At 39.0% G+C, this 13,723-nt stretch overlaps 1 protein-coding gene across 1 annotated transcript in view; it reads right to left on the bottom strand.

Annotated features, from left to right (window-relative positions):
• SHROOM4 (shroom family member 4) overlaps positions 1 to 13,723 on the bottom strand; it is a 388,903-nt gene that overhangs the window by 14,943 nt on the left and 360,237 nt on the right. The window contains exon 6 of the mRNA XM_056128650.1: positions 3,398 to 4,246. Coding sequence (XP_055984625.1) covers positions 3,398 to 4,246 — 849 coding nt within the window. The remainder of the gene's footprint in view (positions 1 to 3,397; positions 4,247 to 13,723) is intronic.

The raw sequence follows: 13,723 nt of genomic DNA, 5'->3' as shown, positions 1-13,723 counted from the left end.
ATGTTTAGAACAATGTTTGTCAATAGTTAACAAGCAAAAATGTTAACTATGTTGGGAATATTGATCTTCAAATCTCCATCACTCAAAGAAGCATCTGTAACTGATTTTGCAGCCACAAGCCAGAGCTATTCATAAACCAACATTTCCCCTCACATTTTATAATAATGAAAAACAATCCCAGGACTAATGAGAGAGCACAGTGGCTGAAGTAGAGGCCTGACATGGCTTATAGGCTCAATACCAGCACCATGTGATTTCCTGAGGACTGCAGATACAGCAGCCTTGACACTGCTGGGAAGCCCCCAAATTAAAAAAAAAAGTTCTCAGCATAAGTTCTAAGATCTCTAGTGATAGTCTCCTTTTCTGTGACTATAGTGCCAAGGTGAATGAAGGTACATTTAAAAAGCATCTCATCAGAAATGGGGCAATGAAATGAACAAAACTTTCTCAAAGAAGAAATCCAAATGGCTAAAAGGCACACGAAAAATGCTCTTCATCAGTAATCATCAGGAAGATGCAGATCAAAACAATGAGACATCATCTCACACCACAGAGACTGAAACACATATGAAAAAACAAGAGCAACCTGTGTTGGCATGGATGTGGGGAGAAAGGGACTCTCCTTCACTTCTGGTGGGAATGCTGACTGGTCCAGCCTTTTTGGAAAACAATATGGACGTTTCTCAAAAAACTAGAAATTTAGCTCCCATTTGATCCAGCAATACCACTTATGGGAATATATCCTGGATATTCAAAAAATACAGTAGAAATGACACCTGAACCTGTGTGTTCATTGCAGCACTGTTAGTCAGAATCTGGAAAAAAACCAAGTTCCTGAGAACAGATGATTGGTTAGGGAAACTTTGGTACATCTACTGTAACATTGTAGCACTGCCCTCCTGTTGTTCATTGATTTGCTTGAGTGGGCACCAGTAACATCTCCACTGTGAGACTTGTTGTTACTGTTTTTGGCATATCAACTATGCCACAGGGAGCTTGACAGGCTTTGTTGGGTACATCTACACAAATGGAATACTATGCAGCTGTTAGAAAAAGATGAAATCATAAAATTTGCATGTAAGTGGATGGTCATGGAGAGTATCATGCTAAATGAAATGAGTCGGGGGGAGGGGGACAGACATAGAATGACTGCACTAATTTGTGTAATATAAAATAACATAATAGGAGACTAAAACCTAAGGATAGTAGAGATAAGGGCCAGAAGGATTGTTCCATGACTTGGAAGCTGATCTCATGTGCTGGGGAAAAGGCAACTTGGATAGAGAAGGGCCACTAAGTAAATGATGGTTGGAGTGCTCATTTGCAATGGGTGATGTGTGCTGAAAGTAGGCTATGGACCAAACATGATGGTGGCTTAGTGTTTGTATTGCAAACCATAATACCCAAAAGGAGAGAGACAGCATAAGAGGCAATGTGCCTTCACAGAGGCGAAAGGTGATGAGGGGTGTCGGGAGGGATACTGGGAACATTGATGGAGGAGAATGAGCACTAGTGGAGGAATGAGTACTTGATCATTGTATAACTGAAACGTTATCTTGAAAGTTTGTAAGTCTGTAACAGTATCTCATGGTGATTCATTAAAATTATATGTTCGTAATTAAGTGGTTAGCTTTAGGATAGGTGACAGAGAAACTTCCTTGGGCAGAAATTGGCACTTTCAACATACTATACAGAAAGGCATTTTCTCTTATTTGGTTGTGTAGCTTCCATAGTACTGATCTGACATAGTTTAAGAAGGAGCATTTTGCCCATCCTACATTACAAACACTTTGTTGTCGCACACATTGATTGTTACTGAATTACTTTACTTGGAACTATTGTTCTTACCCATAATAAAGAGATAGTTCCTGGTTGGAGGCTTTTAAAAGCATCAGGAAGTACAAAGTGGTAAAGCTGGGCTTTTAGTAGTTATTTCTGGTTCACACTGCTGTCAGGAAAAATGAGGGCCTTAGAAAGACCAGGTCTATGTAAAAACAAGGTATCTATAAGAAAGGTTGCCTAGGAGGGATCTTTTGTTAGACATACTGTATTTGAACATTTGCTTTGCAATTCAGAGTGAGTTAGTATTTTGTTTTGCTCAGCTTTCATTTCCTATCTGTCAAATAATGAGAATAATAACCTGTTAATTATAGACTTTTAGAAGGATGAAATAAATTAACAGTTAAGAATGACTATATCTGACACACTCAAAAACTTAATATATGTACATTTGTTGATGTATTATTTCTTCTGAACTATTAATTACCTACTATGTGCTGGGTTGTTTTCATTTTTCTTTGCTGTGGTCGATAATTATAGTAACTCTTTACAAAATATTTTCTAATTACAAAATCAATGCTCCTCAGCTGAATGGGTAGTTTGAGATGCAGCCACTAGAGATCTGAAAAAGATTCTCACACATTCTGGAAGCCAGTCCATCTAAATGCTATGCTTGTGACATCTCTGGCTAAAAAAATTCTCAACTAACTACAGATAGCCATGGAATAGATTTGCTTGTCAGCAAAAGACATAACAAGGCACTCCTAATAACAACAAGTTTTAGACAAGTTTATTCTTAGGAAGAGATTCAAAGAAAACACTTTAAATATAGTATAGTTTATAGATATATGTCCCCACTTTTCCAACATCCCTGCCTCCCACACAGCTAGCAGTGAGTGGGATCAGTTTCAAAGGAAGATTGGCAATGCTGAAAGTCAAAGCTCATATGATTTTGTATCAAAGACAATACCATCTCTGGGGCATGCAGATGAGCACTGGCATGGTGAAGGGACAGATAATAGTAGGCCTGACTGCCTAAGAGGAAGAGGAAATTTTTTCTTTAGCAGCTGAAAGGAATATATCAGGGAACAATGTACTCAACTCAAGGAGAGCATTTGATATTTGGATGGGAAAAGAGTTTATAAAATTCAGGTAGGTTCTGGAACAGAGTCAGGTAAGGTCATGATCTTATTTCTTATTCTGGAAATCTAACATATACAAGGAAGAACTTGGGCCAGTCTTCAAGCAAAGGCTTATTTTTGGCAAAAAAGATCAAATGCCTCCTGATATTAGAAACCGATGCATGACTTATAGAGACGCTTAGTAATAGCATTGCATTTTTATAGTGATACATAGAGATAAAATCATCACCTATCACTTACTTAAGGCAATTAAGACACGGGTGGTTAAGACATGGGATTATTTCATTCCCATAGATTATCATCATATACACAACAGCCATGTGGAATGAATATCATCATGCCCCATTTTATAGGTCAGAAAACTGAGTCTGGGAAGTTTTAATGAGCAACTTAAAAACACACGGCTGGTAAATGGTGGAATGCACACTAAAGCTCCTTGCTACTTCAGGGATATATTGTCTTTCATAAATACTTACGTGGGAGACTTATTAGCTTCCTGCTCTGATGTTCTCCAATGTCCACTGATGCCATAATAGTGAGGGGGGTGAGCCTTCTCACTTTGAGGTTCCAACTGGCCCCTTATTGGAGGTAATGAATTGCTGCAACGGAGAGCAAAGGATCCTTGTTCTACTGTGAGGCCTTGTGAAGCATGTCTTGAGACTTCCAGGTGTCCAAAGCGGAGGGGTGATGGCTCTTCCTGAACTTCTTCAGGATTAAGGGCACAGGAACCTGCAGTTTCAGAACTGAAATACTGGGGTGGCAGCTCTTCTCCCTCCTCCTCTTCTTCTGCCACTTCTTCCTCTTGCTCTTCTTCCTGATCACCCTCTACCATTTCTTCCTCCTCCTCCACTTCTATCTTCTCTTGTGAGTGTTGTTGTTGTTGTTGTTGCTGCTGCTGCTGCTGCTGCTGCTGCTGCTTTTGTTGCTGCTGCTGTTGGGATGCACGGAAGAGCCTGTACTTCTCCCAATTTGGAGGAGGAGGGCGAGGGGGAGGAAAGGCCTTCTTCTTGGTTCCCTGAGGCCCTGGTTGGTTTTCATCAACTTTGGTAAAAAGTTCTCTCTGGTGCTGACCCCAGACCTGGGAACTCAGGGAATCCAAGCTGATTTGGCTCTCAGAGAAGGCACGGCTGCGCAATGGTCGAGGAATGGGGGCCACTGAACTCCCTTCCTCATAAACTGAAGTTCCTTCAGTTCTTGTTGAGGAGTGCTTGAAGTCTTCAAGAAGGTCAAGAGAAGAAACTGCTCTGCAACCTGACAAGTCTAGTGCAAGGCAAGGATGGAAGGGGGTTGCCCATATAAAGTTAGTGTTGGAATGAGCCATTTCCCTGCAAAACAATGAATAAGTGTTTTATAAAACAAGGAAGAACTGCAGATTATTTCATATTTTGAATCACATCATACATGGAAAATTTAAAATGTCCACAAAACAGCATATGCAGTAAAAGTAATAATAGTGATAATAATATGAAGTAGTGATAGTTCATCCTTACTGTGTACATGCTAAAGGTCAAGCACCATTTTAAATATTGTCATATTTTAATAATTTAATCCTTACAATTGTTCAAGGATTTATTATTGTCCTGATTTACAGTATGGAAATTGAGGGATGTGCCAGTTTCTGAAGAAAGGGTTATGAAGAAAGTTAGCTATAATATTTGAATTTAAGCATAAGCAGCTTAACTCTAAAGCCCATCTGTAGTGGTCAGAATTAATGTACTATATACTAGAGTACAACTCTGGTTGTCTAGTTTCAACTGTTGTTTTTGGTTATTTTAAATTATGAAATAACTTCAAAGAGTTAGACTCAGATAATTTTATAATTCATATCATGTCCCCACCTACTTTCCAGAATTAGGATAAATTATTTCTGGGTGATCTGTGCTTCATGAACTTTACAAATAAATAAATTATACCCTTCTCATTTGTATGCCCCTTCTGCCTCCCTCCATGCAACAGTTATTACAAATTTTACATGTATACTTTCTGTCCATTATCTTTTAACGGTAGAGAAAAATATCAGGCAGGATAGTTACAAATAGCTGCTGGTTTGTATTTAAATGTCTCCTTATGAGAAAAATAAAAGGGTAAAATATTTTTCCTGATCATTAAAACTTCAAAAAATTAATTGGGATTTTGTGGTTTACAATGCTATTAAATTGTTTCTCATACACATAATTACAACACCACACCCATCATCAGTGTATCCCCTACCTCTTCCAAGCACCCCAAATACACTCCTTCTCACTCCTGGCATCCTATTTCAGTTGTGTGGATCAGTTCTCCCAATATGTTGCCTTTGTATCTTTGTTGGCACTTTACAACGTATCTTTAAGTCTAAAGGGAAAGATTTCTTATTTGACAAAATAATAACTCAAAATTCCCCAAAGTGAGATGGCTACAGATACCCAGCAATAGGAAGCTGAAAGACCCCCAAACAGAATAAAAATGGGCAGATGCACATCAAGGCACACTATAATTTAAATATCAATAGACAAAGAGAGGATGTAATCAAAATCCTAAAAGGAGCAGAAGTGAAGAGTCACATAAAAGTGAAACTCCATAGCAATCACAACAGAGATATCAATTGAAACTCTATAGGCCCGAGGAGAATAATATGACATATTCAAAGTCTTTAATGGAAAGTCTTATAACCAAGAATATTCTACTCAACTAGATTAGCACTCAGATGTCTCAGGAGTGATAAAAAGAAAAAAAGCTTTTTCGACAAGAAAACATTAAGTAAATTCATGATCTTTAAACCAGCCCTGGAAAATTTAATAAATGATCTTCTACGAAAGAAAAAAACCCTCTGAGAAAAGTAAGACACCTTTAAAAACTGTGTGCAAGGAGAAGACTGATATTGGAGTCTCTGAGAATTAACTGGAGATTTACTTGTTTTAAAGTTAAAATGTAATATTAGAACTCTAGACATAAAATTGTGGTAAAATCAATAAAAATAGACTTAAAAAAACAAACATGCAGAGATAAATGACCATAGTACAAAAGGCACTTATCAAATAAAATGTGAGAAAAAAAAAGAGAAACAAAGAGAGACAAAATGAAAAAAAGCCTAATATACTTATAGGGAAATGGAAATACTTTCTAAAAATTTTTATTAGTGAAACACCATGAGGTACAGTTGTAGACTTACAAATTTTTGTGCTTGGGTTTCAATTATACAATGATCAAGTACCCATCCCTCCACCTCTGCCAATTTTCCACCACCAAGGATCCCAGTATCCCTCTCACTCCCATCCCCCCGTCCCACCCTGTCTCTGTGGCAGGGCATTCCCATTTGTTCTCTCTCTCACTTTGGGTGATTTGGTTTGCAAAAGAGGCATTGAGTGGCAATCATGTTCAGTCTATAGTCTACTTTCAGCATCCTTCTCCCATCCTGGGAGGATCCACCTAACACCATTTATTTGGTACACCCTTCTGTATCTGAGCTGTATTTTCCCCTAGCATGTGTGGCTGGCCTCCGAGCCATGGAGTAAACCTCCTGGTACTTATCTAGGCTAACCATAGGTGTTAGTCTCCGATTTTGTTACTTTATATTCCCCAGATGAATGCTATCTTTCTATGACTGTCCCTCTCTTTCTGACTCATTTCACTTAGAATGATACATTCCATGTAGTACCACTTTTATGTAAATTTCATGACTTCATCTTTTCTAGCTGCTACATAGTACTCCATAGGGTAGAAGTACCAACATTTCTTTAACCAGTCATCTGTTTTAGGGCATTCAGGTTTTTACCAGACTCTGGCTATTGTAAAGAGTGCTGCAATGAACAAACAAGTGCAGATGTCACTTCAACTATACTTTTTTGCCTCTCTGGGATAATTTCCAAGGAGTGGTATTGCTGGGTCAAATAGGAGCTCAATTTCTAAATTTTTGAGAATCGTCCATACTGTTTTCCAAAATGACGGAACCAGTCGGCATTCCCAACAGCAGTGAAGGAGGGTCTCTTTCTCACCACATCTGTTCCAGCATCGGTTGCTTTTGTTCTTTTGGATGTGGGCCAGTCTATGTGGTCTGAGATGGTATCTCATTGTTGCTTTGATATGCATCTCCCTGGTGATTAATGATGTACAACATTTTCTCATGTGCCTTTTAGCCATTCAGATTTCTTCTTTGATAAAGTTTCTGTTCATAAAGTCTCCCCATTTTTTATGGGGTTGGATGTTTTCTTATTGTGGAGTTCAACCAGTACTTTATGAATCCTTGATATCAACCCCTTGTCAGATGTGTATTTGGCGAATATCCTTTCCCATTATGTAAACTGTCTTTGTACTTTGGTCACTGTTTCTCTTGAGGTACAGAAGCTTCTTATTTTAAAGAAAGTCACATTTGTCTATCTTTGTTTTCACTTTCTTGGCCAGTGGTGTGACATCTTCGAAGATACAATGTCATGGAGGGTTTTGACAACTTTGTCTTCAATGTACCTTATTGATTCCGGTCTGATATTGAGGTCTTTAATCCATTTTGATCTTACTTTTGTACATGGTGTTAGGCAGAGATCTTAGCCCATTTTTTGCATGTAGCCATACAGTTATTGCAGCACAATTTGTTAAAGAGGCTTTCCTTGCTCCACTTCACATTTCTTGCTCCTTTATCTTAGATTAGATGATCGTATGTTTGAGGGGAGATGTCAGTATATTCAACCCTATTCTGTTGGTCTACATCAATGCCTTTGTTCTATTAGCATGCTGTTTTAATTATTACTGCTTTTTGGTAGAGATTGAAGTTAGGGAGGTTGATTCCTACCATTTTCCTTTTCCCAAGAATTGCTTTAGCTATTTGTGGGCGCTTATTGTTTCATATGAATTTCAGGAATGTTTGCTCCATTTCTTTGAGAGTGTCATGGGTATCATTATAGGGATCACAATGAATTTGTACAATTCTTTGGGAATTATTGCCATTTTGACAATGTTAATTCTCCTGATCCATGAGCAGGGGATATCTTTCCATTTTCTCCAGTCCTCTTTTTATTTCCTGAAATAGTGTTTTGTAGTTTTCTTTGTACAGGTCCTTTACTTCCTTAGTTAAACTGATTCCTAGATACTTGATTTCCTGGAGCACAATTGTGAACGGGATTGTTTTTTTCATGTCACTTTCTTCTCTCTCACTGTTTTCGTATAGGAAAGCCATGGAATTTTGAGTACTGATTTTATAGCCTGCAACTTTACTATACAAGGCCATTCTTTCTAGGAGTTTCTTGGTAGAGATCTTAGGGTTCTCTAGTACAGTATCATATCATCTGCCAATATTGAGAGCATTATTTCTTCCTTTCCTACCTGAATGCTGTTAATAACTTTTTCTTGCCTAACCACCATTGAAATAACGATAGTACAATATTGAACAGCAGTGGAGAGAATGGGCATCCTTCTCTCACCCCTAATATTAGAGGGAAGGCTCTTAGTTTTTTCCCATTAAGGATGATGCTTGCTGTAGGATTGTGGTAGATGGTTTTAACTATATTGAGGGAAGTCCCCTCTACCCCCATTTTGGCAAGGGTTTTCATCATAAATGGGTGATGGATCTTGTCAAATGCTTTCTTTGCATCTATTTATATGATCACGTGCTTTTTTATCTTTTCTTTTGATGATATGATGGATTATGTTGATCTATTTCCGAATGTTAAATCATCCTTGCATCCCTGGGATGAATCTTAATTGGGCATCGTGTATGATATTTTTGATGAGTCATTGGATTCTATTTGCTAATAGTTTGGTGAGGATCTTTGCCTCTGTGTTTATCAGGGATATCGGCCTGTAATTCTCTTTATTCGTGGTTTATCTGTCTGATTTTGTTATCAGGGTGATATTTGCTTCGTAGAAATTGTTCGGAAGTGTTTTTAATATTTCAATTTCATCAAAAAGCTTAAAGAGGATTGGGAGTAAGTCCTCTTTAAAGATTTGGAAGAATTCACTAGTGAATCCATCTGGGCCATGACTTTTGTGCTTGGGGAGACTTTTTATTACCATTTCAATTTCCTTGATGGTGATAGGTCTGTTCAGGTATTCCAGGTCTTCTTGGTTCAGCCTTGGGGGTCTATAGGAATCTAGAAATTTATCCATTTCCACTAGGTTTTCATGTTCCGTGGCATAAAGATTCTCAAAGTACTCCCTGGGGATCTTTTGAATTTCTGAAGTTTCTGTTGTAATGACCCCCTTTTTATTTCTGATTCGGTTTATTAGTGTTTTCTCTCTTTCTTTCTTTTTGAGTTTTTCTAGATGCTTATAGATCTTGTTTATTTTCTCGAAGAACCAGCTCTTGGTTTCATTGATCTTTCAGATTGTTTTTTGGGTTTCTATCTCATTAATATCTGCTCTGAGTTTTATTATTTCCTTCCTCCTGTTCGGATTGGGCTACTTTTGTTGGTCATTCTCCAAACTCTTAAGCTGTGAGCATACGTTACTTATGTGGACTCGCTCTTCCTTCCTGAGGAATGCTTGTAGAGCTATAAACTTTCCTCTTAACACAGATTTTGCTGTGTCCCATAAGTTTTGGTAACTCGTGTCCTCATTTTCGTTCATTTCCAGGAACCTTTTGATTCCCTCTTTAATTTCCTTTTTAAGCCATTCGTTGTCCAATAGTGAACTGTTTAATTTCCAGGTGTTTGATTTAGTTTTCTGTTTTTTGTGCGATTTACTTCTAACTTCAGCGCATTATTTTTCATCATTTTTTCATCATTTCATCATCCTGTTATTCGTGAATTGCCTCGAGCAGGCCCCAGTAACGTCTCTTTAATCCTAGCCCTGAGATTATATTCAAGGCTCTTTAGGAGAATGAGACCCATCATTGTTAATGGTATTTGGCATATTTGGTACGCCACGGGGAGTTTGCCAGACTCTGCCCTGTGGGCAGGCTACATTCGATAGCCTGCAAGTTTGTCCAAAGTAGGAATGAGATAATAAGATGTCATAAAATGATGTCCTGATAAGACGCATTCGCGGCCGTGCGGTTCCGGGAACTGGATTTTATAGTCTCTGAGTCTTGGCCGTTGATGGGATTACACGGCACAAGGGTGCCAGGTGGTGGGTGTGACCCCCGACTACTGGGATTTGGAGGATCTGGGTGGATGATGCTCGACTCCAGTCCGAGTAGGCTTGGAGATCTCGGCCCCGGAACCCACGTGGCTTTGTCCCTCTGCCAGTACCTTCATGTGTGTGGAGAGTGGTCTCAGCATGGTGGTGGCTGGTCCTGGAGGTCTTTGGCTGCCAGAGCCCTGGTCGGGGCGGGGAGGAAAGCTCAACCCACTCCCCTCCAAGGGGCCTCGGCGAGGAACAGCCAGGCGCTGGGGCAGAAGACTGCACTGTTCTCGTCCGGGAGCTGGATTTTATAGTCTCAGAGTCTTGGCCGTTGATGGGATTACACGGCGCCAGGGGGCCATTATGGTCTGAGAAGATTGCTGGCACAATCTCTATCTTCTTAATTTTATGGAGGTATGTTTTTTGGCTCAGCATGTGGTCTATCTTGGAGAATGTTCAATGTATGCTTGAGAAGAATGTGTATTCAGCTTTTTGATGACAAAGTGTCCTGTATATATCTATTAAGTCCCTTTCTTCCATTGTTTCCCTCTGATGAAGTATGTCCTTTCTAAGCTTGATTCTGGTTGATCTATCAACGGGTGATAAAGTGATGGTGAATTCTTCCACTAGTATTGTGTTGCTATCAATATCTTTTTCCAAGTCTATGAGTAGTTGTTATAATTACTTTGCAGGTCCCTCATTAGGTGCATGTAGTATTGTAAGTTCTTCCTGTTGTACAGATCTCTTGATCAATAAGAAATGGCCTTCACTTTCTCTTGTGACCTTTTTCAGTCTCACGTCAATGTGTTCTGATATTAGGATGGCTACACCAATCTTTTTTATGGGAGTTGTTTGCCTGTAGAATTGTGTTCCAGCCTTTCACTCTGAGTCTGTGTTTGCTTTGACTATTGAGATGTGTTTCTTGCAGGCAGGAGAATGTTGCGTTCAATTTTCGAATCCATCCTGCCACTCTGTGTCTTTTAATTGGTGTGTTTAGCCCAATGACGTTGAGAGAGATTATTGTTATCGGCTTTTGTCCCATTTTTCTGTTGAAATTTGGTATTTGGTGTATTTGAGGGGCTTGTCTTTTCTTAATGTAGCCCATTTAGTTGTTCTTGTAGCTATGGTTTTGTGTCTATGAAGTTCCTGAGCTGTTGGTTGTCTGTGAAACTGTGTGCTGTTCCTTCTGTTATGAATGAGAGTCTTGCTGGGTCAAGTATTTTCGGTAAGGCATTTATTTCACTGAGTTTTTTACTATGTCCCACCACTGTTTTCGGGCCATGAGGGTTTCATCAGATAAATCAGCTGTTAATCCTAAGGATGCTCTTTTATAGGAAATTTCTTTCTTTGATCTTGCTGCTTTCAGAATTTTGTTGCTATCTAAGGTTTTGGTTATTTTGATCAGGATGTGTCTTGGGGTATTTTTATTCAGATTTCTTCTAGCTGATAACCTTGGGCCTCCTGAATGTGGTGTCATTTTTCTTCAGCTCTGGAAACGTTGTAGCAATGATGTCTTTTCTTCTTCATCAGGGTTTTCTTTCTGTCCCTCTGGTATTCCAATAATTCGTATGTTACCCCTCTTGGCTTCATCATGATGTTCTTTTGACATCTGTTTCTGATTTGTGAGTCTCTTTTCCATTTTCAACTCTCTTCTGGAGAGTCTCTGGACTTCATCTTCGAACTCACTGATTCTGTCTGCAGCAGCTATTACTCTTTTTCTGAGGCCTTTCACTGAGTTTTTCAATTCGGTACCAGGTTTTACAGGTCTGATATTTCTGTTTGCATTTTCCTCATTTCTCCATTCAAACCCTCTTGTCTTTTATTGGCATTGCTTTCCATTGTTTCTTTTAGCTCCCTAAGCATCTTCAGTAGCTCCCTTCTAAATTCCTTGTCAGAGAGGTTGTCTAGCACTTCATTACTATTGGTGTCTTCTGGGCTAGCCTCTTCAATAAGAAAGCTTGGTGGGCTTTTGTGTTGTTTTATCATTGTGACCAGTGTGGTTTAGACCTTCACACTCACTGTTAGTATTCTGCTTGAGATGCAGAATGAATTGAGATGTGCTTAATGAATTATTAGCTACTGTGTTTCTCGTGGTTAACCTAACCTAATGAAAGTTCCATCTAAGAGGGTAACTTATGGTTCCTATGGGATATGCAGTGGGAGTATAACTCGCGGCCTCTTTAGCGGCTGTGGCCCCAGGAAGGGGCCCTGGTGCCGGGCGGGTACCTGATTAAAGAGGAGAGAGTTCCCAGAGCAGTTCAGCTTTGTTTTCGCGTGGTCTGCCTCAATTCCCATCCCACGCAGACCATGGGTGAAAACCGGCTGTTCTCAGGGGATCTACTTAGCTGTGCAGGCCCGGGAAGGGGCCCTGGCGTTTGGCGAGTACCTGGTGAATGAGGAGAGAGTGCCCGCAGCCAGAAATGGAAATACTTTTAAATAAAAAAAATTTCCTGAACCATTTATGTCCTGAAATAATGAATCAAAATGTTCAGTGAGCATTATATATCTCAAGTGTTAGAACACATGCTTAGTATGTATGTGGTCCTTAGTTCATTCCCTGGCTCCACCTGTGTTGTTCCCTCATACCCCTAGAACAGCCAGGGATAGCTCTGAATGCATTTCAGCACCAGCGGGCATAAGCAACACTTCATAACTGTGCCCAAGCACCAAACTATCATGCATACAGAGCTGGACTCAACACCACTGAGAGTGGGTTGATCTAGGCCCTCAGACTTCAAGATAGGTTTCCTCTATAACATTTCTTTTAAATTATAAATTTTAACAATAGTAAAGAGTGGCTATATATATCAGGAAACAAAAATCTAACCTTTTGTCTTTATTGGAGGCCCATTTAGACCTCAATGATAAACACAGCTCATGGTAAAAAGGTTGGAAAACCATCACAAAAGAAAATGGCTGTTTTTAAAGTGATGGTAGGTATGTTCTGAAAGTATATAATGGACCAAACATGATAACCTCTCAGTATCTGTATTGCAAACCATAATGCCCAAAAGTAGATAGAGAGTATGGGGAATATTGTCTGTCATGGAGGCACGGGGAGGGTGAGAAAGGGGGAATATACAGGGGATATTGGTGGGGGGGGATGTGCACTGGTGGAGGGATGTTTGTTTGATCATTATGTGGTTGTAACCCAAACATGAAAGCTTGTAACTATCTCACAGTGATTCAATAAAATTTAAAAAAAAAGAAAATGGCTATTTTTTAAAGGGCAGGATAAGTAACACTTACATATGAAAAAATAGATTTCTCACTAAAAATGATAATAGGAGATAAGAATGGAGAATATAGGCTTGTTCTCTCAAGCTTGTGTTTTCTCTTGAACACATATTCCTCTTTTTCTCACACCCTCATATCTTTGTAAGTAAATTTTATTTTTTATTATTTCAGGAAATGACATCAATAATATTATCATGACATATAACAACTTTCACAAGTTTTACTTAACTATAATAATTCCACATACCATTTTATTGTAATAAGCAATATAAAATACATTATTTTGTGCATGCTAAGGGGGAAGTCTTGGGGGTCTAAGTAAATTTCTTTCAATAAAAAAATCTTGTGCCTTCCTCAACATAGTCAAAGGTATTTACCACAAGCCCACTGAAAACATTATACTCAATGGGGAAAAACTAAAAACCTTCCCCTTAAGCTCAGGAACAAGACAAGGTTTCCCACTATTACTATGCCTACTCATTATAGTAGTGGAAATACTTGCCATAGCAATTAGGCAAGGGAAAGATATCAAA

Source organism: Sorex fumeus, unplaced genomic scaffold, assembly GCF_029834395.1.
Source record: "Sorex fumeus unplaced genomic scaffold, SorFum_2.1 ptg000065l, whole genome shotgun sequence".
Lineage (NCBI taxonomy): Eukaryota > Metazoa > Chordata > Mammalia > Eulipotyphla > Soricidae > Sorex > Sorex fumeus.
Note: the sequence above shows the minus strand (reverse complement) of the source record. Positions and strands in the feature narration are given on the sequence as shown.